The sequence below is a fragment of the Stegodyphus dumicola genome, chromosome 6, assembly GCF_044657685.1.
Source record: "Stegodyphus dumicola isolate Sdum_Otavi_A_Nest chromosome 6, ASM4465768v1".
Classification (NCBI taxonomy): domain Eukaryota; kingdom Metazoa; phylum Arthropoda; class Arachnida; order Araneae; family Eresidae; genus Stegodyphus; species Stegodyphus dumicola.
Genome location: NC_140773.1, coordinates 205,858,839 through 205,885,802, shown reverse-complemented (window position 1 = coordinate 205,885,802; position 26,964 = coordinate 205,858,839). Strand labels below are relative to the sequence as shown.

The window sequence follows — 26,964 nt, the reverse complement described above, 5'->3', positions numbered from 1 at the left end:
AAAACACGTGCTTTCGTAAACTTGTTTACATAGTGAGTGATAAACAGATGCCTTAGGCGAAATGATCTTTAATCACTGGAAATACTAACGTTTTGAGTTAAGCACGGAATTTGAATTTGCGTTATGATGGATAAAATTGTGAAACATAAGTTACATAAACCTAATCATAATGAAGTCGCGGAAGGTAAGCTGCTAATTTGTAATTTGTTGTGGCATTCTAATTAATAAAAATAATTTACGTTAAGGTACGGTTTAGAAAGGGGAGGGGGATGAGTGTCAATTTATCAACTTAAATAATCTGAATATTTTAGATGAAAATATGATTTCATATTTACTTTTATATAACTGCACATATTATTCCATTGCATTTAAAATTCACTTGTTAGTTACGTTGTCATATCTTGGAGGTAAAACTGGAAAAATGTTTTAAGATGCATGTCTACACATGGGTACACATGTCCAAATTTTACTCATTTAAAATTTTTTATAATTATTATTGATATCATTTTAAATATGTTAAATTTCCACATATGTATGTATATATATATATATGGAAAGATATAGCCAGAAATTGAAATGAAATTAATTGTATTCTAATTTGTTTAGCATAACAATTGTGAAAAGTTTTTGATTGAGATGCAGTTTAAAAGTCTAAAAAACTTATTTTAAAACGAGGCATTTAAGTGTTTCTTCTTGGAGGCAAATTAAAATAACCTTGCTTAATGCATTAATGCAAGGAGTGTTATAAAACTTCATATTGTGTGGCATATAAAATTTTATAAAAATGTACCTAACTGTTGGGTACCTAACTGTTGGGTATATTTACAAAATGCACAAATTATGAAATTGACATTTTTCTTAATTTTTTAAAGATTAAAATTTCATATTGATTTTTAGCTTTTAAAATTTCCTCATCAATTTTTAGAAGATAAATCTAATCTTACTTCTCCAAGTATGAATTAAAAATTCATCTTGTAATGACTGTGTTGTAGCTTTGCTTTTTCTATCTTTTGATAGTTCTTGCTTTACCTTTGAAATCATTATTCAATATTTCAAATGTAGATTTTATCAAGTTTTTGAAGTGTTGCATATATATTGTCCTTAGTATCAATCTTGGAAATTTTTGGTATTTCAATTTGATAAAATATACCTTCATTAAAAATATTACTAAATAGATCATTCTAGTTTTATAATGTAATGATACTTGCAGATGTATTTTTCATCATTTTATATTCAAAATGTGTTGAGGTATTTATTGCTTTAGATTCAGGTCTGTGAAAAGTTTTGCTTTGCTGAGATCTGATTTTGAAAGTGTTTTACATATATTTTTTCCATAAATTAAGAATATTGAAAAAGGTGAATTAAAGGCTTTGGATTTCTTAATTGTTAACTACAGATATCTTATGATACTTATTATTAGAGCAACAACCTCTGTAAAAATAGTCAAATTTGATAAATGTGCCAAATTCTGGTAACTATGCATGTAAGGATTCTTCATTTTAACCTCCCCCTTCTTGCTTCTGTCAGAATTATGGGATGAAGTTTGTCTCTATTTCTTGTGCCCGTGATATTACCAGCCTGATGCATTCAAAAGAAACCAAAAATATTAAAAATATTACATTTCTTAACCTTGATTGTTGTTTTTTTTTTTTTTTTAGAAAAAAAATTGTTTTTACTAGATCTTAAGCTGAAAAAAATTTCCAAAAATTATAAATGGATACTTATATTTTTTATATGCTTACTATTTTAAAACAGTTTTCTTGAAAAAAGAAGTAGGCACTTTTTTTGCCTTTTTCTCTTAAAAATTATGCAGTCATTAAGGGGTTACCAAAGCAGGTATTATTTTTGAGTTCTGTTCTGTTATTGCAACTGGCTTCAAAAATGCATGTGTGTATACATGTATGTGTTCAATTAGCATGTATATATGTATGTATGTATGTATTATGAACGTATGTACTCTCTCATATATCCACATACATACATCTATGAATCTGGCCCCAATAACAGAAGAATATCCATTTTTGTATGCATTATTTCAAAATATATTTCAAGATCCAATAATTTTTATGGGCAAATTGTGGTATTTTTTCTCAAACACAGTCTTAAAATATGCATTTATGATATTTGCCAGTAATGGAAAAAATAAACAATGTAAAATTTCTGCAGGAATACATTATTTTCCAAACAATTACGTAGGGAACTGTTACTTTGAATCTCTTCTTAAAGCAATCACTATGAAATTTTCACTAAGATAAAAAATGCAAAAACCTGCTCCTGCAAAATTTGCAATTGTAAGTCACATTCCTTTTTTTCTTTTGGTTAAACATTGTCAGACTGTGTTAATGATTTTGCTAATATGTAAGTACCCATCTTATTTTCTGACACTAATTAATGATGGTCAATATCCTAGAGCCTTCTGAAATCAATAAATAAAGTTTATAATAAAATTAGTTTTTGATATTGAGACTAATTTAAACAAAGCATGCAATATATATATATATATATATAAGGCAATAAATAGTAAAGTGATGTAGAGTCGGAGAGACTCTGCATCAAAATCCTTATCCTGTATCTGTAGTTTGATTTATTGGTAGATGTGCTTCAAAACTAAATATATTCTGTAATTTTGGAAAAAAAAAATTGCATTTTAATTTTTTAAAATCAAAATTAAATTAAGTTTAGAAAAAATATTTTGCATTATGTTATAGCAAATATTATATTGCATAAAAGATGTTTATTTATGCAGAATGAGTTGCTATATATTACTAATTATAAAATTTATGTCCATTTACATACATCTAAATTAAATAAATTGCAGGTTGTAATTTTTAAAGTGGGGAAGTTAGATAAAATGAAAATGCTAACAGGAGTATATGAGGAAATATTAAGTAATATTACATTTAGTTATGCTTCTGGTACATATTAAAGCATCTGCTTTCAAACTTTGAACAAATACTTCAGAAATTGCATAATATGTCATTAATAAATTTGGTATTGCTGTATTATCTGCTTAATCAGCGCGTTCCTAGCGGAGGTGCAGTGTGTAAAAATATGCGGGTGGTGAAAATCGGGTGGCCGGACTCGCAACAATACCACACCTAAATATTTAAAATTCCTTGTAAGTACTTGTCATATGTAAGTACTTAGGGAGTATGAATTAAAAATTTGATTGATCATTGAGTATTTTTTTTAAAATTTGGGATCAGCAATCTTAGGAAAGTACGCGGGCAGTCAATGGCCTACGAACGGCCCTGCGCTGAATCCTTGTACAAAGTTGCCAGTCGTTCATAACTACCTTTTTTTGCCAACCTAACACATGAAAAACAGTAGCCAATGTTTCTGAAAAAAGATGCACCAAGCTGAAAATTACATAAAGTAGGAACAAAATTAAAAATGCAATAAACATCCATAATTAAATACTTTCTATTTTCTCATAGGTAAAGAGCCATATTTCTGAAAAAATATAATGCTTTCTTTTTCATCTGCAGGCACACAGTTGCATTATGATTCATTAGAAGGAGAGAAAACTCTACACATGTACCATGTCAGCCAGAAACATAATACTCAAATTTCAATGATAATTTCTCCACCACTATGGAGATAGATGGTGGCACTACACTCTACTGCAGTGTGCCCACAACTACTAATGAGTTGCCAGATAAATTTCTTTTCATAAAATTTTGAGTTGTGTTCTTTAGCCACATAGCATTTTGCTTTGCTGTTTTTGGGCGGATAATGCAATAGTACATATTAAAGTCTTTCAGACTTTTAGGAAATCGTCCAGAAATTTAAAATATGTAGTTAATAAATTAACATTTTACAAAATTTCTTTTAGTTCTTCAAGCAGGGCTATCAAATACTTTTTCACATATCTCTGTGGATGTTGTAGATTGTCCTGATTTGAAAGGAAAACCTTACATGTTAGCAGCTGAAGGTAAATATTATGTTAATTTAATTTGAACATATGTTTAGAAATTTTTCATGAGTGTAAAAATATTAACACTTTAATTTTTTTAAAGTATTGAAGATTTTAATTAATTTAATTTAATTGAAGATTTTAATTAGATAATTTTTTTAAAATATTGAAGATTTTTAATAACTATTTTATTTTAAGTATTTTTATTCTTATACATACTTGGATAACTGAACATTTTACATGAGTATACTAGGACTGTTAATTTAAGTAGAACATCATCTTAACCATCAAATTGGCACAGCACAGTGTTTTGAATCTACTCTTAATCCTCTGAGTGGCACAGCTTTTTGACATCTGCTTATGAAGACATGTAGTTGAACTGTCATATGAAGAATCTGTTTATCAATGAATCTTCTTATGAAGACATATATTTAAATGGCATTTATCAGCTACACTTGTATAATCACTCATTTTAATCTGTGTTTTCATAAATTTGATTCATTAAGATTATATCATTAAAGAAAATGAGAAAACAAAATATTTTAAATTTTAAGCTGGTGTATACCAAGTGACAAAAAAATGAATGGTATGACCACCTTTATGTGATCATAAGATCAGTTTTAGCTGCAAATATTAGTTACATTTATATGGTCACTTATTTTATTTTTTGTTTTCATAATATTCCATTCATTAAGATGATAATTAGATAATCAAAGAACATGAAATATTTTAAAGAATAAAATAAAATCTACTGAGTAATAACAAATCTCATGAACAGATGAAGATAATCATGCTGCTTAAAAAAATTGGAGTACATACAAAAGTAAGTTCACTAAAGTAATTGAGATGGTTGGAAATAATGGTAGGTCATAGAAAATCAACAGAACTTATTTGCAAACAGTGAAAAAATGATGAGTTTTGAATTTTGAGGAAGCAGTTCAGTCCAGAGTAGTGCCAGATGGTCAAATCATAAATTCTTTCTTGCCAAAAATTGGAAAAATGTATTCACATTAGCATGAAATATATCCAGCTTCTCTTAGTAGACAGAGCTCTTTGCAACATGACAACATATACTCTTCCCCTCTAGAAAGCTGCTTAAAAGTTAATGATCTCTAAGTTGGTACAGATCTTGTTCTTTAAGGCTGTTGCATTCTGTACTCTGTGACATCAATTATTTATTAATTTTTTATGTATTTTGCTTCTACAGATAATTTGGAAACAAAGTGAGGTGACTTTTTGTTTCATTAAAATCCAAAAGAGTGGTATCATCAATAAATTTAACAAGAGCAAAAAGTGGGCTGCTTGTCACCAAATATGTGCCAGAGAGCCAAATATGGTAGCCTGTTTCTATTGTGTTAGGATTAGCTGTGCAGTAATGTTGTTGCAAATAAGTGGAAACGGTAAACATCAATCCAGGAATTTTCTTTTCTAGATTTTCAATCGTTTAAGTGGATGAAATGGCAGCTGTCAGATACATGTGCACATTAATTATAAATACAATATTAGTGATCCTGATATGGCATGCTATATGCAAAACAGTGAAATAAACGTCAACACAGTGCTGGTCATTGCTGTCTACGTTACCTCATGTGGTGGCAATTGCATGAAAATACTCAGGTTTTCAGAAATGTTAATTGAAATTGGCAACTTATGCCTCTTGCATAATCTGAAATTAATCTGGCAAAATGTATTTTATAGGCTTGTTTTTTTCCATATTTTTTGTAATTGTTCTGCATTTAATAAATAGTCATTCTTTTCATAAACATTTACATATTCTTAGGGCAGTCGTCATATCATTAGATGTGTGCTGATTTAAGAGAAGAGTGCCTATTTTTTAATATCTTCCAACTTTTCCAATGATGGAATATTGTAATTACAAATTTTATTATTAAATTTCCCTGACTAAAAGTATAGGGACTGGAAGAACATGTAAAATCTTAGATTTAGTATTTTATACAAAATTAATTCTTTTAAAATTTAACCAAAACATGGATATTTCTTTCATTTGAAATATTTTTGTAATTGGAAGTATACATTCAGAGCCAACACTTATGAAAAAATTAAGATCAGGTAAGGACTTTTATAGACATGATATACATATGTATTTCATTGCTATAAGAAACATAACAAAATATGTGAGCTGTTTAGTTTATTCAACAAGTTAAAGAATTTAAATATTCAAAAGCAGTGCCCCCATTGTTGTTGATTTTTTTTAACAATTGTAGAATTTTTGTAATCTAAGTCATTATGTTACTAAATAATTATCATATCACTAATAAATATCATGTTATTAGAAACTGACTTGATTATTATTACTTATATGTTGATGTTTTTAATATTAAAAAGCTGATGTTAAAATTGAATAAAATCATAAAAAACTACAAATTTGTATACTGAATGTATAAACCCTATATATAAGGGGTTGATCTTTACATTATGGTAACTTGGCGATTTTTTGGCGAAAATTTGGCAACCAACTCTCCTACAGCAACCCTCTATTTTTTTCCCCGCCGCCATTTTGTCTTCACGAAGTAAAGACATGTTTCTTTTCTTTTTATCTACTGAACACTTCTTCCAACAATCTACTAGCCGAATTACACTTATGCTAGAAATTTTATCAAACAAAACTGCTTAATCATGACAAATATTCACTGCAAAATTGGGAAAAAGTGCACAATACCGTACCCCTTACGCGTTTTTCAAAATAACACATACACATAAACCATGTACACGCCGACTTATTTTTACTTAAAAAAACATCCGAGAATTGCACAAAAATGGCATTGCGCACACTCTTCACTATATCCATGTACACTGCTTTTTTCTCATAAATTAGAAAAATTTCACGAAAATACATGACAATTTTCTCAATCTTTAAACCCGGTAAAAAGAACATATATGAAATTACCTGATCGCGAAAAAGTATTTACCCTTTACAAATATGAACATTTCCACATATAAAATAAATAAAATATCCAAAAACTTTTACCTCTAAATCATCTATTACATTATACACGTCACCAACGAATTCATACCGCAAGCATTACAAATACTTAGTATCAAATATTTAAATTATTTCCATGCACGTTTATTTCAACTAAAACGTAAACCAAATTCCTACAAACATAAAATTCACAAAATAACTATCATTTCATTAAAATATAATTAAATTCAAAAACACTACTTAAAATATAAATGAGCACATACATTAAATTAATAAAAATTACCTTACAATCCTAATTACTTCAAACTAAATCATTGCTAATAACAATTTTCCCAATAATACCAAATTCCTTTCCACCTTACATTTAGAACAATGCATAAAAATAATATCCTCAAATAATTAAAAATACTAATCTTCTTCAGAATATTGATTACGTGGCGGATACACTTTTCTAATTCATTCAATAAAATTATTGAAAGATTTTTCCTCCATACTTCCTCCGGTAAATAAAAAGCAAACTTCTCTTTATCACAATGCCTAAATACCCATTTCGAATCCACTTTAGTTAGGGCCATGGGATCCAAAAATTAAACAACACTGTTTCACACAACACAGAATAAAGCTAAATACAAAATTTCCACATTTTTTCCCGATTTCCCCCCTTTTCCGATTAAAGAACCGTAATTCGTCCATTAATATCACATGACATATCCCATGATCTCTCATTTCCCTCACACAAAATAATGCGTAATCGGAACTGAGTACTGCTCACATTATTACCAAAGTCCCAGGTAGTAACCTTTATCGCCTCCAAAATGTCGCCAAACTACCAGTTACCATATTGTAAAGATCAACCATATAAGGCTTTATATCATTTGCAGCTTTTTTAGAATTACATTATCTTTAATGCCTTAAAAATAATTTTATAATGAAGATTGGTTTCTTGGAATATTAGTTAATAGTTATTACTCAATACTTAGCAGATATGCAGCATTAAAGAGAACGACTTGTCTGTTGCTTTCCACAATTCTGCATGCAGTTTAATTTTTATTTCCATACCTGTTGTACCTGTATTGTGATCTATTAATTTTATTGAGTGAATGAATAATATTTTTTTAGGTATTTGTGGGAATCCATGCCTTGCAGATGTTGGTGGGGTCCCCTATTTGATACCAGTTGCACGCACAGACAAGGTTTTACTCTTATATTAATAATACTTTTATATATTTTTTAATTTTATATTTATACTCATTCTTATTTTTATTTGCATTCAGTGGCATTAGTATTTTTTTGGTACAATGAATATTTACAACTATTGAAATGATGATTATAATAAAAGGATATGATAAGTAATTATAACAAACTTCATCTGTCTAATTTTGCAAGTTATGTGTTAAGATAGCCAACTATTCACACGATATTGAACAGTGAAACAAATGCCTTGACATTATTGTCATCATCTTACCACTTCTGAGATACAGTGTTTTTATGAGTCTAGGTATCCAAAATTTTATAAAATTTTTTGGAATAGAGGTATACAAGTTTTCAATGCTGGTAACAGGTATTTTATACTGTTCTTCTATTATAAACAACTGCAATTCTTTGAGAGATGTTAAGAGAGAAAAATGGCTTTTTCTTCTACAGTGGCCTTGGCAGGAATGTTGATTTGGCATATTTCTACATTGGCTAGAAACGAGTAGTTAACTTATCTTTGCATGTGCAAAAAAACAAGCATTTATGGTTACTGATCTATGCCATGTGAATTTTTTTTACTGTTGCTTTTAGAATATAAGGGTTTTTTGTGTATGATCATATTTTATGTTTCTTCGGCTGGTGAAATTTTTCACTTTTAAAATATAGCGGTTTTTCATTGCAAATATTTACCACGCTTACTATTTTCAATCAACTGAAAAACATACAACAGTTACATAGTGTCAGCAGAACATTAAAATGTTGTGCAAATTAATTTAATTCATTAAAATCTTATTCCAAATTTAGCTACACACTTTAATTTACTAAATAATCTTTCAATTAGGGATGCTAATAATTTCTTTTAGTTAGTTTTTTATTTTGAAAAGTTAGCTAATCGGCTTTTAGTTTTTAGCTTAATTAAGAGATATGCGTCTTAAGTAATTTTTTGGTATTATTAATTAGACTTGCTATAAAACACAATGTAAATGCCCAAAGCTTAACCGAACTAGTATGCTTTTGTATTATAGGAAGCAAACAATCTGTTTTTTAAGCTACTGCTGGTGTTCTTAGCAAATATACTCATCCTAAACTAGGAAATATTGACTTTTCGGAAAGACAACTTGTTTCCATGGATCAACATTTTTGTTTTTCCACTTTTTATGTTCCTGGCATCGTCGTAGCCTCTATTTTATATTTATTTATGAAACAAGAAATTTTGAGATAGCTTTGCCGTAAATATTCTGCTTATTTGCAGATTCTATCATATTGTATGTGCCGTAATTGGATTCGTAAATGCATATTAAATTTGATAGTCAACTTTCTCATAATTATTTTTCTTCTTGATGTAACAATCCTCTTTAATCTCTTTCTGTCTCTGCCAGTAATTTTTCATTCTCATCCCACAATTGTGTCTTACAAATGATATTTGGCCAAGAATATCATATGCTTTCAGGAATTCAGACTATTAGTTGATATTGTTTGTTATTTTACAACTGTATTTACAGATGTACCAACAATCTGGCCTTTTTGGAACTCACTGATGTTGCTCATTTTTCTTCATTATGAACTAAGTTTTATAAATCATAACTGAAATTTGGAATTTTATATAGCCATAGAAATATATGTAAAATAATCATAGAAAGTGATGGCTACTTTTATAGATTATTATGCAACTGAGAGAAACAAAATTAACTTTTTAAAATCTATGTTTCTGTTAGTTTAGATGCTATTTTTTATCTGTACCCCCATCAAAAAGTTGTAAAAAATATATTTATGAAGCAAAGCAGTATTCTGCCAAAATAGTTATGTGTAAGCCCAGGATGCTGACGAAAAGTATTTCATGGCACTCCAGGTGTACATTGAACAGTCTTCTTTTGCCAGTGCCAGTTATACAAGGCTGAAATTGTAAAATTCTCTTATGTTTTTGGAAGCAAACAATTTCCAGAATGCTCTTCAAAATCACTAACAAGTTCATAACCTTTCAGTGGGGATGCAGCTAATTAGAAAGTACCATTTAGACTTTAACTGTGTTAATGTTTCATACTAATTAAGTAGCTTCATATTTTATTGAGGTCTTGGTTTTTTATTATTTTAGGTGTATAATTTAAGAGAAATTGCAAAAAAATTAGAATTGCCAAATGCTTTAATCATAGGCGCAGGAGCAGGCCCTAGACATCACGTTGGAACAAATTGTGAAGTATGTATTTTAGTTTTTCTGCTGTGTATAGAATGTTAGAATTCAATATGCAAGAAGAGTTCTTGCTGTTAATGTCTAAGGGATACTTTTTCATTACTATTGTCACTCAGAATGATTTTTATTTGACACAATTTGAATTATCTATAAAAGTTATCAAAAGGATTTCGTCATTCAAAAGGAAAAGCAATTTTGAAAATTTCCTACATGTTTGATAGTTATAACAGTATTACTTTTTGATGTGCAATGTAAGCAGTTTGCAAGAATAACAAATTAAAATATATTAGTATATGGATTCAAAAATCCAGAGTTACTGAGACTTCAGCGATTCTAAATTGATTTAAAAATTTTCCTTATTTTAGATCATCAGTTTAAATTTAGTAAAATGATTTTCATTTATAATAAAATTGATAATGTGGGTACTTCTTTTTTATACTAAGTAAAGGAAGTATAATCACGGAAAATTTTGGGTATTGTATTTCAACGAAAATATCCATTTTGACCGCTCTCGAATCCATCTAAACGAAGCTTTTGCATGATATCTGTATGTATAGACAGAATAGAGGTCTCTTTTTCCCAAAATGGATTAAAAATTATAATTAAAATGGATTCAGAAGAGACTTTTCATGACATCTGTATGTACGTACATATGTATGTATCTTGCATAAATCAAAAATTCAAAAATGAGTAGCCCCAGAACATTGAAATTTTGTATATGGGATTGCTATAACATCTCCTTTTGCAAACATGTGCACCTGAAATATATATATACACACACCCACTCTGTTACTCAGTGAGCTCAGTTTTTAAATTCTTATTTATTTATTTATTGGTAAATTGTGCATTTTTTGCTTTAGAAGTTATTGAATTATGTTGTTCTTATGTTCTGGTTAAGGTTTTCATGCCTCTAGTTAAATCTGCATGCAGTAGTTTTAGAATTATCAACAATTTAAAGTTATTTAAGTGAGACTAAGCCTAACAGAGCAGCCACTTTAAAAAAAAAAAAAAAAAAAAAAAAAAAAAAAAAAAAACAGAATATTGAATTAAGTCAGTTTCTGCACCTTCAGTTTCTTTATGCTGACCAAAAATAAACTTTCAGTTTTTGTACACTGAAAAATCTGTGTTTTTGCCTGCTGGCTGAATTGCTTGTTTTTGTGTAGAAAGTCTAATTTTAATTGTAAAAAATTTTATTTAAACTGTTTTAACTGTATTTGGTGTTTTTCTGTATTTTATAATTTATATTTTTGAAATTTTTAATGGAGGTGTTTTGATTTTTTATGTATTTTTGCCTTGCTGCGAAGTGGGAACTGAATTAATTGAATGAAAAATTCTGGCGTCTAGAAAATTACGATTTATGTGAAAATGACATAAATATGGTTATGCAGCATTAGAAATTATGACAAGCAATTTAAGCTTTTTAGATGTCCATAACTTGCATATGTTGATTAACTATATGAAAAACGATCTGTTCCTTCAAACTTCTGCTGGAATGACTGATGCGAGTATAACGAGAGCTCCTCCCATCATCATGGTTAATGGAATTTTGTAATCGAATGTGATGTTTTACTTTGACGTTTATGTCTGGAATACTTTTTTTTTTTTGAAATATCACATAATTTAAGTGTAGGCATTTGATATTGAACTTGATAAAATGACTCTTTTTATAATTTCAGACCAGAAATTTTTACATCCATTCATTTGGCTTTCCTACCATAAATTGCACTTTTTTATATGCTCAATCATCTGGAATTTTGGGGTATCCAGATTTTGGCATTTCACAAGCTTTCTGGATAGTCGAATTTTTACTGTATATATATTCATAAATTAATTAAATTATAACTTTAAGCGGTTTAAAATTTTGAAATTAAAAAGTAAAATTAACAATTATAAAGTAAAAAATATTATTACTTTGAAATAAAGTGTCCACAGTGTTTGGCGAAGAGTGACGGTTTACTTTAAATATTAAAATCAAAATTTTGTGAGCATGTCAAAATTAAAATCTGAGAAATTTTTTATAAAATTTGATGCAGTTTTTATATTTGTTTCTCGGTGAAATGTTCAGAATGTGGTCAGAGAAAAATTGATATTTTATCCAGCATCTGGTACTAAAAAATACATTTCATTATGCATTTCGTGCTCCTTAACTTATTAGGTGCTTTTTTATTTAATTAAATTATATATACATATGTTTCTGATGAATTTAGGAGACCACATCTACATATTTTCAGGTGCCGACAGAAATGTTAAAAGGTAAAATAATCTTGGTAGAGAATTAACAAAAAAGGTGAAAAATGTTGCTGTCTACATAAAAAATATTTTAAGTATTAGAAATTAAGTAACCAAGTTACTTGGTGAGACTTTTAGTATCCAATAGATCTTCTGAACTAACTTTTGAACGGCAATCAAACTAAACATGATATTGACTCCGGAATGTACCCCCTTTAATATCAGACCACTGGTAAGTAAGCATAAAAAGTTTTAGGTCACATCTTTATACATTTTTATTGCAACATTTTAATGCATTGACATAAATTTGTCACTAGAATTAATTATATAGTTAGTTCTTTAGTTGTATTTAATATTTTATATTAATTTTCTTCAGTTTTTTTTCTTTAAAGATAATATTGTATGGTAAAAGTATAGAAAAATAAAAAGAAAGTGTAGGATAGTCATAAATTTTTCACACAAATCGGCTGTTAGGTGACATGAACAGAAATTGGCTTAGTAGTAAATAGAAAGAAGGTGTCAGATATTATTTTACAATTTGGTACAATTCTGTTATCAAGACCGGATTAAAAAATGTGTGTATGCATGCATGTGTGAATGGATGTATGTGTTCATGTGTGCATGTGTATATATAAGCATGAATGTATGTGTGTGCATACATATACACATAATGCACTTGTATACATACACACTCACACATTTCTGAATCCAGACCCGATAACAGAACAGTGCCTCCAATTTTTACAAATTAAATATTACAAATATACAAGATTTTACACATAGTTAAAATAATTGGTGCTGGATTTAAGTTTTGAAAACCCTATTTACGCACTTCTTCACTTTTGTTATGTATTTATAACATATTATATAATCAGTTGTCTGACAAATCATTTGATATAAAATTTCAGTATTTTTCTGTGAAATGGTAGTTATCTAACAGGAAAAATCTTTATTTTGTATTTATATTCATATTTGATGTAAAATTTTAGTATGTTTCTGCAATGATATTAGTTATCTAATGGGAAAAGTCTTTCATATTTTGCATTCATATTCATAGTGCAAGGTCTGTAGCATTACTTAGTTTATTCATAGTGCAGCTCTTGAACATTCTTTATTTGCAATGATTTTACATATTCACACTTTCTATTTTTTTTAAATGCTATTCTATATTTGATTAATTTAAACTTTAAAGTATGATATGGACATTTTGTTCTGGATATCTGAAAATATAATTTTTAATTTTCTAGATGATGCCAAATATAAAATTCAATGAGGATGAATTTAATAACACACATGTTGCCAAGATCGGAAAGGTATATGATTCTGTTTCATGATGTTATCTATTTATGTATAAAATAAAAAATGTTGAAACATTTTTTAAAATTATATATAATTTTAGTGCATAATAAATTTATCGTAATTCAAAAATTTTAAATTACAATGCAATATATGCATTATTAAGGTGAAAAAGAGTTCAGATGCAATGTTATATTCTTAAAGTTTATAGAGTAATTCACGGCCTCCAGGACCCCATAATATTTATGAAAATTTTGTGGGTCCCTATAAGCATTGTGTAAATCTGACACACGTGTGCGTGAAACTGTCAATTTTTTCCCCTTGTACTGTAATATACTATTGCAGTTTTAGGTCATTAATTTTAATTTCTAATTTTAAGGCAATGTGACAATGTGAAATTTACAATAATACAACAATGTGAAAATTTTAAGTAACAGACAAAATGACAGCGTCACGTGCAAAGCAAGTAAAATGAACATTTCTATTATAAAAACATTTTCCTTTTTTCTTTGAAAGAATGTTTTTTTCTTGAAGGAAAAAAGGAAAACATCGAAATGTTTTTCTTTTTTATTTGTCTGTATTGTCTTATCTTTATATATTTTCAAATACATTGTGTAAAAATATTTAGTAATTGTAAAATTTTTATCATAAGTTAAAGAAATATCAAAACTGCTAAATTTTTTGATGACCCACAGTTTAAAAAACATTGATATAAAGAACAGTCAAAACATTAACATTTTTTTATTAATAGAATAGATATAAGAAGTTTTGAAAGTTCTTCATTTTTTAATGGAGTCTTAAATGATTTCACTGCTTGTGATTCAGCACTTCAGTAATGCTTCAGTTTTGCCAGGGAAAAAAAAAAAAATATCTTGAGTGAATGATGGTACAGATATTTATCTTTTTTATTTCATTGCTTGTTCCAAACTTCTTGCTAGTGTTGAAAAGAGAAAAGTAGAGGGTGCTGCTTGGCAGCAGCGCAGTGCATGTAAGGTAGAAACGAAGTATCGTTTTGATTAGACAACATGATTTCTGTGAAGACTGTGCACGTAATAATAGGACAATTGTAAATATGTATATAAGCAGATAATAAATAATGTTAAAAAATGAACCACCGGATGCTTTGTGTTTCTCTTCGGGCTGCTATAGTTAAATGCAGGTTCATTACAGCTAGTGTTTTTTCCATAGATGTTCGACTCATAAATCTACCAAATTAATATACAGGCATCATCCAGTATTGCCTTTTTGGCCTTGCTGTTGAATATTTGTTGATTGCTTACTTATCAAGATGCAAAAATCAGATAAATATTTCTTTTTTTCTGTGCATTATTCCATGTGGACGGCTATTTTTACTGTTGTTTGTTGACATCATGTGTCCCATTAAAACAGTATTTCTGTGCATGTTGGTTTTGGAAGAGCATACTGTATGCAAAATATTATCATCTCCACTGTAATTAAATTTTTTTATTGTATTATGAAGGGAAATCAAGAAGTAAGTCGCAAAATGCAATTACAAAATAACTAATGAGATGCTCAGCTGGAAACTGTTTTTATTTTTCAACATAACTTTCATTATTATTTATACACTTGCCCCATAATTTTGTCAGTGCTGCAGTACTAGCTGCATAAAATTTCTTAGATTTCTGTCTCTACCACATTAGGACATCATTTTAAAGATCATTAAATCATTTACTTTCAAGATATTTTTTTAGCAAACCAAATAGGTACTGCAACTGTGTGTTATAGCATATGGTATATTTCTCAGATCGATTCATCTTCTCTCCGTGATGTTGAGTCTTGTCTCTATCTGAAAAGAAGGCTTACTTTGATTTTCATTACAAACTTTGGAGCGGCTTTGAGAAAATTTCTCATTCAACTTGCACATGGCTTTGTACCAAACACTCCTTTCCATAAACAGGAAACATTCCTTTATTTTTATCTTTTGTATAAATTTCTTCTCCTCCCCCCTGCAGAAAAAAAAAAAAAGGGATAATAGCTCGCAGTCATTAAATTCTATCGGCATTTTTAAACTGAATAATGCATGTGCAACTGGTAGTGAGTAACTAACAAAATGAATACCACGAACTGCTCTGCCATATGCATGGAAAATACTTACTGCTATTTTCAAATATATCATTCCAATTTTCATCCAACTTAATAACTTTTCCCTGCCAACTTAATGACACTTATATTAATGTTATTTTTTGATTTTTTTCTATTTTCTTATTCTTTGCATTTTTATGACAAATTTCCTCTATTTGCACATTAAAATTACATATATATATATATCAAATATCAAAACTGCTAAATTTTTTGATGACCCACAGTTTAAAAAACATTGATATAAAGAACAGTCAAAACATTAACATTTTTTTATTAATAGAATAGATATAAGAAGTTTTGAAAGTTCTTCATTTTTTAATGGAGTCTTAAATGATTTCACTGCTTGTGATTCAGCACTTCAGTAATGCTTCAGTTTTGCCAGGGAAAAAAAAAAAAATATCTTGAGTGAATGATGGTACAGATATTTATCTTTTTTATTTCATTGCTTGTTCCAAACTTCTTGCTAGTGTTGAAAAGAGAAAAGTAGAGGGTGCTGCTTGGCAGCAGCGCAGTGCATGTAAGGTAGAAACGAAGTATCGTTTTGATTAGACAACATGATTTCTGTGAAGACTGTGCACGTAATAATAGGACAATTGTAAATATGTATATAAGCAGATAATAAATAATGTTAAAAAATGAACCACCGGATGCTTTGTGTTTCTCTTCGGGCTGCTATAGTTAAATGCAGGTTCATTACAGCTAGTGTTTTTTCCATAGATGTTCGACTCATAAATCTACCAAATTAATATACAGGCATCATCCAGTATTGCCTTTTTGGCCTTGCTGTTGAATATTTGTTGATTGCTTACTTATCAAAATGCAAAAATCAGATAAATATTTCTTTTTTTCTGTGCATTATTCCATGTGGACGGCTATTTTTACTGTTGTTTGTTGACATCATGTGTCCCATTAAAACAGTATTTCTGTGCATGTTGGTTTTGGAAGAGCATACTGTATGCAAAATATTATCATCTCCACTGTAATTAAATTTTTTTATTGTATTATGAAGGGAAATCAAGAAGTAAGTCGCAAAATGCAATTACAAAATAACTAATGAGATGCTCAGCTGGAAACTGTTTTTATTTTTCAACATAACTTTCATTATTATTTATACACTTGCCCCATAATTTTGTCAGTGCTGCAGTACTAGCTGCATAAAATTTCTTAGATTTCTGTCTCTACCACATTAGGACATCATTTTAAAGATCATTAAATCATTTACTTTCAAGATATTTTTTTAGCAAACCAAATAGGTACTGCAACTGTGTGTTATAGCATATGGTATATTTCTCAGATCGATTCATCTTCTCTCCGTGATGTTGAGTCTTGTCTCTATCTGAAAAGAAGGCTTACTTTGATTTTCATTACAAACTTTGGAGCGGCTTTGAGAAAATTTCTCATTCAACTTGCACATGGCTTTGTACCAAACACTCCTTTCCATAAACAGGAAACATTCCTTTATTTTTATCTTTTGTATAAATTTCTTCTCCTCCCCCCTGCAGAAAAAAAAAAAAAGGGATAATAGCTCGCAGTCATTAAATTCTATCGGCATTTTTAAACTGAATAATGCATGTGCAACTGGTAGTGAGTAACTAACAAAATGAATACCACGAACTGCTCTGCCATATGCATGGAAAATACTTACTGCTATTTTCAAATATATCATTCCAATTTTCATCCAACTTAATAACTTTTCCCTGCCAACTTAATGACACTTATATTAATGTTATTTTTTGATTTTTTTCTATTTTCTTATTCTTTGCATTTTTATGACAAATTTCCTCTATTTGCACATTAAAATTACATATAAATTTTTTATGTCTACTTATATTTTTACAATATGCATTCATTTATCTTGATTTCTGTTATAGGATGGCAATTGTGAATTGGTTCACTTAAAAGATAATGAGGAATTTTGCCTTTTAGGCAATCTTTTTGCTTCAGAAGGTAAAAGTGGAAAGGTAATGATTTTGAAATTTTTAGTTACTTAATAACATTTCTATGCAAATTTATTTACTACTGAGATTTTGCCTTTATTAAGATATTTTGAACCTCAAATCAGGTTGGAGGTTGGCCAAGAGGTTGCTAATCTTTCTCTAAAAACAAATTTTGTTGCAAATCCTAAAGAAGAAAATTTTGGGCTGTCTTGCAGGAAACAACTTCAACCAGATTTAAAAACTTTAATGCAATAAAATGAAATGTCTTAAAATGCTACAGAGGAAATTGTTTAGGAACTTACTATATTTAAGTTTCTAGGGAAGTTAGAAGGCATGAGAAGAGGATGCATGAAAAGAAAAAGAAAAATTTTCACAAAGACCTATTTAAAGAACATCTAATGAAAACGAAGCTTCCTTTCATCAAATTAGTCTTGGATGTAAAACTTTCAAATCCACTACACTGTCTTTAATGGAAATAAATGAAGCAATACATAAATTGAAAAACTAGAAATCTCAGGTCCTGATTCAATACATCTGAACTTATTAAAAATGTTGTACAGATGCTGTAAAGAAAATAGACCATTTAATAAAATTAATACGAAAAGAATGCAGAATTTAATAGCGTCTATCTTATTCATAAAAAGAATTTCTTCGAATGCTGAAATTATCAAGGTATTAGTACTCTGCACATTTTATGAACTATTTTCTAACATTCTGTGTAAGATATTAGTTGTTTTTACAGTTATTGTAATTGATGATTATCAATGTGGCTTTTGTAAAGGAGGGTCCGCTAATGACCAAATCTTCAGTATAAGGCAAATAATAGAAAAGACCAGAGAATTTGATATTGACATTCATCATTTATTCATAGATTTTAAAAATGCCTATGATTTAGTTAATAGAAAAGGATTTCTTAATTCTATGAGAGAATTTAACATTCCTGAAAAGCTTGTTAAACTTTTTCCATCATCTTAACACAGAACAGATTAAGAGTAAATATATAGAATAATTTTTAAGAACCTGTTCTTTTTGCCAATGGTTTGAGACAGGTAGATGCTTTGGCTTGTCTCCTATTCAAATATGAATACTAGGAGAGGTTTTTTTAACAAAACGAGTTCAAGTCTTGGCATTTGTGGATGCTATTGACATTATTGCTGAAGCACTCAAACAGGCATTTCTCTCAATGGAGGCTAACACAGTTACTATGCATCTTAGCATCAACCAACCAAAAACTAATGATATACCATGCATTAAGTCCAATTTTAATTGTTCTTGGGAACTGATAAATATTAATTTGAATTTGTTGAGTGTTTTATACATCTTGGCTCTGTATCTGTGTTGAAATTCATAACAGAATAACGTTTGCTAATTGATGCTTCTTTGGTTTAAAGAAGTATCTGAAATAAACTTTATCAAAATAACAACTGAACTGACAATTTATAAATATTTAATTAGATCTCTTTTGACATATGGAGCTGTAATCTGGATACTAACTGAAAAAGTTTAAAGAAATACTTGGGCCAAGGCCCATCATGGGCTATTGAGCCACTGAAGAAGAATAAGATATTTTAGCCATTTTTGAGATTACACGTGCTTGCATTTTGACCACTTTTGAGGTTATTTTTATGAGATTTACGTTTTAAATAAGTCTGAGTTAAATTTTTGTTTTTAATTACCTCTGTATTTTTATAATTCTGGGAATCATGAGTTAATTTCTTTATTTGAGATTAATATATATTTTGATAATAAAGGTTTGCCTTTGTGTAATTAGTCAATGAATATAAAATAAAGAAACAATGTTGCATGCTTATCAATGAAATAAATCTAAATATTAATTTTCTTTAGTTTAGTTCTAACTATCAGAGGGGTGATTTTCAACCAATATAAATATATATAAAATTTCCTGCACACTTTACTACAATCTGAATGTTATAGGTAAAAGTGGTATATTCTAAACACCTTTTACAAAGCTTTTGTAATTATGAAGAATTATAACATGCATGCAATAGAGATTTTACAGCATATTTTTTATATCAGTTAATCTCAAAGTGATAAATTCATCGTTAGGGAATAATAATTGTAGTTATAAAAATAATCTGTTTTAGGTATTGTAAAAATGTACATATCTGTTAAAAATAATATTACTTTCATTTTTAAAGTTAAATACAAAATTTAGAAACTTGATAACATTCTCTTCTATATTTGCATAATTATAATACATCATACTAGGTAACTGGGGGATGTTTTGCAGAAGCAGGATGTATAATTTAAGTACATTAGAGGCTAAATACTAGATTAAAAAAATATTGATAGTCATTAATATGTTTTAACCACAGAAGTTCCTTCTGTATCATTTATGTACTATTATCTAAATCAAAAATAAAATTTTTTGATAATAATCAAAAATAAAATTTTTTGATTATTGTAAAACCCATGGCAGCACAAATGCTGATTTCAGTGGTTGAAAAGAGGTAGGTTTGTTAAATTTCATTCTACCTTTCAGCATTATTTTTGCCATGAATCTGTATGACAACAGGTAGATCAAATTGTATTTTACACTAACCAACATTGAAAATGCAACACAATGAATTTGAAGAAGGAGCGGCCAGAAAGTGATGAAACTCGGCAAACAGAGAGAGACAACAATAAACAATACGTGATCTTTATTTTGAAATGATGTGCATAATAGAGAGTGAGAACAGGGTCAGCTCAGTAGGTTGTAGGACCACCTTGGAGTGGCAACACGTCTAGATACAGAGCCAATGAGATTGTGGATGGTGCCCAGAAGAATGGGACTTCTCAATTCCCTGTCAATCATTTGCTTCTGAATCAGTTCATCAGCGAGTTCATCTTCTGAATGCAGTAATGTCAGGGTCTGCAAAATGGGGTCCAGTCACATCCAAAATGTGGTCGATTGGAAGAATGGTGGCCAGTTAAGTGTCTGTACACCTTCCAGAGCACACTGGCTGATGCAAGCAGTGTGTGTCTGGCATTATCCTGCTGATAAATGGCACTAGGCTCTCCCTGAAGGTAGGGGTGTGCCACCACCCGCTGTACATCATCTCCGTATCGTTGGGCTATCATAGTGCCCTGAATACGAGCTAGAGGTGACCTGGAATCGTAAGCAAATGCACCCCAAACTATGATGCCGCATTATCACGTGGTGGGGCATTCTACAGTTGCTGCCAGATTGGACTTATCTCCATATTGACACCACACCTGTATGTGGCGACTGTCATTGGATAAACAGAAGTGTGACACATCTGAGATCACGACCCTAGGCCATTCTGTCATCCACATCGCTCTAGCTCAGTACCAATGCAGACGTTGTCATCTGTGATATGGGGTCAATGGCAGTCTTTTTAATAGACACCACGAGTGCAGACCACTAGCGACTTTTTCAACGGCAAATGGTTCTAGTCGATATGGAACCTCCAGGGTAGAACATGCTGCAGAATAGAGGCAGAAGTGATTTACTCGTGCACCATGGCTTGTCAGCAGATCTGTCGATTTGCACATGCTGACCTCATTCTGGCTGCACCAGCACCTCTCAAACTTGCCATATTTCCTTGTTCAACCATTGTTGCTACAGCCATGCACTGTGGACATATCAAGGTGTGTGTCAGCTGTGATTTGTCGTATGGACCAACCTGCCCTTTTCAGTCCGATTGCTATGACCCTCATAAAATTGTCTGTCTGCTGGAACTGCGTCATTGATGATGGCCTGGCATTTCTTTGCTATTACATGCATCCTCTAAGACAAGAACAAATATTCTACAATGATTTCCCTAGCAGAAATAATGGCATGGAAATTGAACATTCTGAAGTTCCTTCCCTTACGTCTTCTTCAATGTGTGCAATTTCACATCATTCACATAACTCGATGATGTGCGTCTAGCCTGGAATTTACATAATTTTCCAACCACTCCTTCTTGGTGTTGTATTTTCAGTGTCGGGCAGTGCAGTTAAAATTACATAATAGAATTACTGATTCTGTTTGATATGACTTCATTCCATCAGTTTCAATCAAAACAGGGTACTTTTCTGTTATCGGGACCGGATTCAGAAATGTGCTTATGTAGGTAGGTGCTTATATATGTGTGTATATTTACCGAAGAGACATTACTTTATGACCACCCTCCATCTATAACAATGGGCTCGCCAAAGAGCAAAACCACTGCATATGAGCAGTTGATGTTGGAGTATATAAAGCAGCTATGCATTGTCTTTTCAAACATAACACGATTAGCTACATAATGGGAAAAGCAGCTGATTTATCAGACTTCGATAAAGGTCAAATCATTATGGTATCAGAAATGGCGCATTTAGTAGGCTGTTCACGTACAGTTGTGAGCACATATCGAAAGTGGTGCTTGTATAGTGAAACGACAAGTCCCCGGCCAGCAGTGTGTCATCGACGGCGCATTAATTTCAGTGGAGATTGCTACGCATTTTTCGCCATTACCAAAGAGCTATAACAGTGGCAACCCAGACTGTGTTTCTTAACACACTGTACAGCGTACATTGCTGTGTATGGACCTACGCAGCTACTACATGTATACATAAACACATACGTCTGTACACATATGCACACATACATTTCTGAATCTGGTCCCGGTAACAGAAGAGCACTTAAAACTCTTCTGATCAAAAACAATGACCATAAATGCTGGAATGTGAGATTTTATTTACAAGCCATTCAATACTCTGATATTTCATTTTATGTAATCAAATACCAAATCTTCCATACACAGTTTAGAGTGGGGAAAACACTTTTCAGAATTAGAAAATCATCATTTGTTAGATTGTCATGTATATATTTTAATTCCCCTTTTTTAATGTGATGTGCTTTTAAGGTGATATGCATAGATTCATTATGTAATGGGACTAGCCTGTGGGCTTTTATTGTTTTATTGCAGAAAATAGACTTTTGTGATAAAGAATTAAAAATAAATCATTTTTACAGGTAATTAAAGTTGCAGCACAGCATAGGAAAACTTCTGAAAATTTTGTTTCAGCTATGCGTAAGACTTTAGCAGAGCACTATAAAGACCAACCTATTGGTATAGGGGGAGTTTTTAATATACAAGTTGGCGAAGCAAAGCTGCATATAATGGTACATTTATTTTAAATTCTTATTGAAAATTCTATTAAGGATATTGTATAGAGTTTCTTGAATAGTTTTAATTTGAGAATTAAGCTAGTTTTTATACAGCTCATAAATATTTATAGCTTTTTGGATAATTTCTGTCAGATTGCTATTTTTTCAAACTTTTTTTTCCCTCAAGATTTAGTTGTAACCCAAAAAATCATTTATCATAAGTAAAGAAGTTCATATTTGTTTAAATTATTTTTAAATTTTTAATATACTTGCTAATAAAAGTATTATTGTATTTTTATTTGGATATCTTTTTTATATTTTATTATAATAAATATTTTGGTATGTTTTATGTAGGAGATAAGTGATTTTCTATTTTTAAGAAAATATAGTCAGAGAAAATGGTACTCTTCTGTTGTGGGGACTGGATTCAGAAATGTATGTATGGATGGATGTGTTTGTACATAGATGTATATACATATGTATGCATGTATATATACACATATATATGCACATGCACTCATGTATATACATGCATACATTTCAAAATTTGGACTCTATAGCAGAAGAGTACTGAGAAAACGTTTTATGGAAAAGGAAATAACTGTTCATTTAATACTAGGCAAATAAATAATTTTAGTTTGGCATAGATTTCGATTAAAACTCTTGAATTCAAGGGTGATTATACACAGATCCCTTTTCTTCAGGAGCAAAAAACTTTGTAGAAAGGAAGATTGGTAACAATTTTATACTGAAAGTAATTGGTGGAGTAAAGTGAGCATGATTGCATTAGTACATGCATTGTGTTATGCATTATGTCGGCTATCCCTCCTTCCCCCCCATTTTCGCTCCTGAATAAGAGGGACCAGTGTTTGATTGGCCTAATAATTCATAGAGTTTTAATGAAAATCCAGGCAAAACTACAGTCCCCCTTTTTTTTGGCTTAGTATTAAATTTTAAACTTGTGCACTTCTTTTTCATTTGAATTGTTCCTTTGTTAAAAGAGTGCTGTTATAATAGTTCTTAAATTTTGTTTAAAGGATTTTATTGATATGAATTTGTACCTAAAAGAAGTTCAGTGTCATATTTTACCCTTTAGTAAAAACTATTTATTTTTTTAATGCAATTTTATGTTTTTATATGTTAATATTTTAATGCACACATGTACCTTTAATGCTAGGTAAAACACAGATAAGACAAAATACTAACTTCAAATTGCAATATCTCCTTAACTCTTCCGTTTAATTTGGGTTTTATTTGCCCCTGTCATTGTAAAAATAGTAGCTGCTTATAATAAATTGTTCTAAATTACATCATTTCAAAATTAATTCTTCTAACATAATTCCTGCATAACATTAATGATGCGGGTGCTTACATAACATTTCAGCCAGTAATAATTTTTAATTCTGTGAGCTGAAACTCGATCAACCATCAGAACAAAGTGAAATTATAATTTAAAAAAAAAAAAAAAAAAAAAAAAACCACCAGCTGAAAACTATGCAAACCTGCTGTCTGGTGCTCATTCTTTCTTCAAATATTACAGAAAAAAGTGCCTATGTAGCTATTCAAGAAAATGCATGTTTTTGGCGTTATCTGCTGCTGTATTAAAAATATGCTTGTCTACAGCAACTGAAGTGAGTAGTCAGCTTCAATGAATACCATTATCTTAATGCATCAATATTTAAATCATCGCACATACACATATATATGTTAGTATTGATTGTAATTAATTCAGCAGGAAAGAGTTTGTTAAATTTTTAGGATGTTTAATATAATAATGCACGAGTTGTACCATGTAACATTGATGCTGCTTTATAACATTCTTGTTAAATGTTATTTTATCTGAAAGAATTTCAAATTGATGTAATGTTTTGGCTTATAGGAACAAAATATGTATTGCACATAAAAATATATTTATTATTTTAAATTATTGCCATTCTTAGTCTGTAATAATATAAAATGGAAGAATATAAAAAAAACCAAAACCACTATTATGTGATACATTTTTAGAAAGCACTTTTTAAATAATAATCGAACATATATTGTTATTATTCAGTGACATCTAATATTGTAAAGAAATACGTAAAATTTTTCTAGTTTCCCTCTTCCCCACTTTAATTGTTTGTTGGATTGGATGTCACTTTCTTATAAAAATCTGATAAAGTTTCCAGAATGAAATTTTCAGAATAATATTTCCAAAAGGAAATTTGATTTAGATATTAATTTGCTTATTATATAAAATTGGTCAATATTTCATGAAAAGTTTGTTGTCTTTCTAATATTAAATTATATCAAATTTATTATGTTATATAACAACTGTGTTTGAAGTATCATCTCTAGTCTGATTTTTTAGTTGAGTGTTTTCATAATGTGCATAACTTTCCTAAAATATTTTCATAAAATAAACCTTTCATCTATAGCCTGATTACTCAAAAACTCCACTGAAGACTGATGAAGATGTTAACAATTGGTTAAAGTTTTACAACCAGCCAGCTCCTTTAGTATGTTTAAGTACTTTTATATCACATGATCCGGTAAGTGCTAGTTTGTTCCCTCAATATTTGATATACTTTTATTTATTAGAATTAGATATGAATATTGAAGTTTCAAAAACATTATTTTCGAATATCATGCTTATAATATTGTACAGAATAGTTTATGTAGAATGAAATTCTAGGGGAATGTATATATTTTTTTGTTGTTGTGAATATAAATTTGGGATTAATGTTTAAGGGTATGCCCAGCCAAAGCAGTTCAGTCATTAAAATACGAATTAAAAAAAATTCTGACGTGTACTAGATCAGCATTTTCCACATTTTCACACCTGTAGACTGGCAAAAATAGGAAAAATATTGCGTGAACCGGCATCAAACAAAGAAAAAAAAATATATAAATGGATATTTTGTTTATGTCTAATGCTATACAGATATAAATTTTAATTAGTGCAACATTTGATGCCACCTTTAAAAAAATGTTTTTTTGATGTGCATGGCTGCACGTTTGTGTCTGCAAGAGAAAGTGCTGTATTGGTATTCAATTGATTTCTTTGTTTGGTTTTTATTATGACCATAGTTGAAAACGTTTTTTCACATAAATAGAAATAAATAAATAGGAATGAAATATCAATGAGATAAAGATAAAATAGTTGTTTAATTCAACTGTAGCTACTAATAGTCCTTCTTTGCACATAGTATTATCAAACGTTCTTTCTGCATGAAAAAAAAGGTATTTTACATGGTAGATGCTTCATATGCAGGATCATCAAAATTTTCATTATTTTAAATTATTCAAATATTTAAGCGTTTGCATACATAAATATGTAAATATTTTTTCTATAATTCTTATTTAGAAGAAATATAGAATAGTATATAAGTTGTATAAGATATTTATTATTTTATTTGCAGGGTTTAGATTTAAGAGTTGAGCATACTCATTGCTTTAGTGATCATGATGTAGGTGGTCATTATCATGAAGACACTACTCCAGATATTGTAAAGTATGAAGGATATTTCAATGTAGCAGATTTTATTTACAGAATTGATCCACCAGCTGAAACACATCAAGTTGGGAGAGACTGAATATTCTGATACAAACTAAATGCATTTTAGGAGAATTTAACTGAGATCTATCTTAATGGTAGATCTGTATTAAATTTTCCCAAAATGATGCAGATGATAATTTGTTTGGATGGGGAGAGGAGGAAACATTTGTTTAATAAATATAGCCAATCATATTTTTAATGATATTTTCTAAATCTAAATTTATTGTTAGAAGCTACTTATATTCTGTCAGAACCTAATTTCTGGTCAATCAATCAAGAATTTCTGGTAATTAATCAAGAATTACAAGAATTTTCTAATTTACTTCAAAAGAAAAAAATATATGTATATACATTATAAAGATTTTTATACAACTGTGTGATCCTATCTAAGAAAAAAATTATATTTTGATACACATTACTTCATACATTATATCAAAAATTGATTTTGAAATGGTGCACATGAAAAGAATATATATGAATGTTATGTTTATTTTTGTAATAAAAGTATTTTTTCAAAA

At 29.6% G+C, this 26,964-nt stretch overlaps 1 protein-coding gene across 3 annotated transcripts; it reads left to right on the top strand.

Moving 5' to 3' along the window:
- The first annotated feature begins 26 nt into the window (after positions 1-26).
- On the top strand, positions 27-26,964 carry LOC118187140 (beta-keto L-gulonate decarboxylase-like). Of its 3 annotated transcripts, none has more exons than XM_035357344.2 (9): positions 27-184; positions 3,836-3,934; positions 7,980-8,053; positions 10,147-10,248; positions 13,719-13,784; positions 17,742-17,831; positions 22,774-22,923; positions 25,326-25,439; positions 26,310-26,964. In XM_035357344.2, exons 1-9 carry the CDS (start codon positions 124-126, stop codon positions 26,481-26,483), a joined length of 930 nt encoding a protein of 309 aa, XP_035213235.2. In that variant the 5' UTR covers positions 27-123; the 3' UTR covers positions 26,484-26,964. The 3 variants fall into 3 exon arrangements, with proteins under 3 accessions (XP_035213235.2, XP_035213234.2, XP_085675514.1); XM_035357343.2 differs by lacking the exon at positions 27-184 and adding an exon at positions 290-407; XM_085819388.1 differs by lacking the exon at positions 27-184 and adding an exon at positions 423-449.

Coding starts and splice junctions, on each gene's coding strand:
- LOC118187140 (XM_035357343.2), top strand. CDS start 320: ATGATTTCATATTTACTTTTATATAACTGCACATATTATTCCATTGCA. Junction 3,935..7,979: donor TTACATGTTAGCAGCTGAAG/GTAAATATTATG, acceptor ATATTTTTTTAG/GTATTTGTGGGAATCCATGC. Junction 17,832..22,773: donor CAGAAGGTAAAAGTGGAAAG/GTAATGATTTTG, acceptor TCATTTTTACAG/GTAATTAAAGTTGCAGCACA.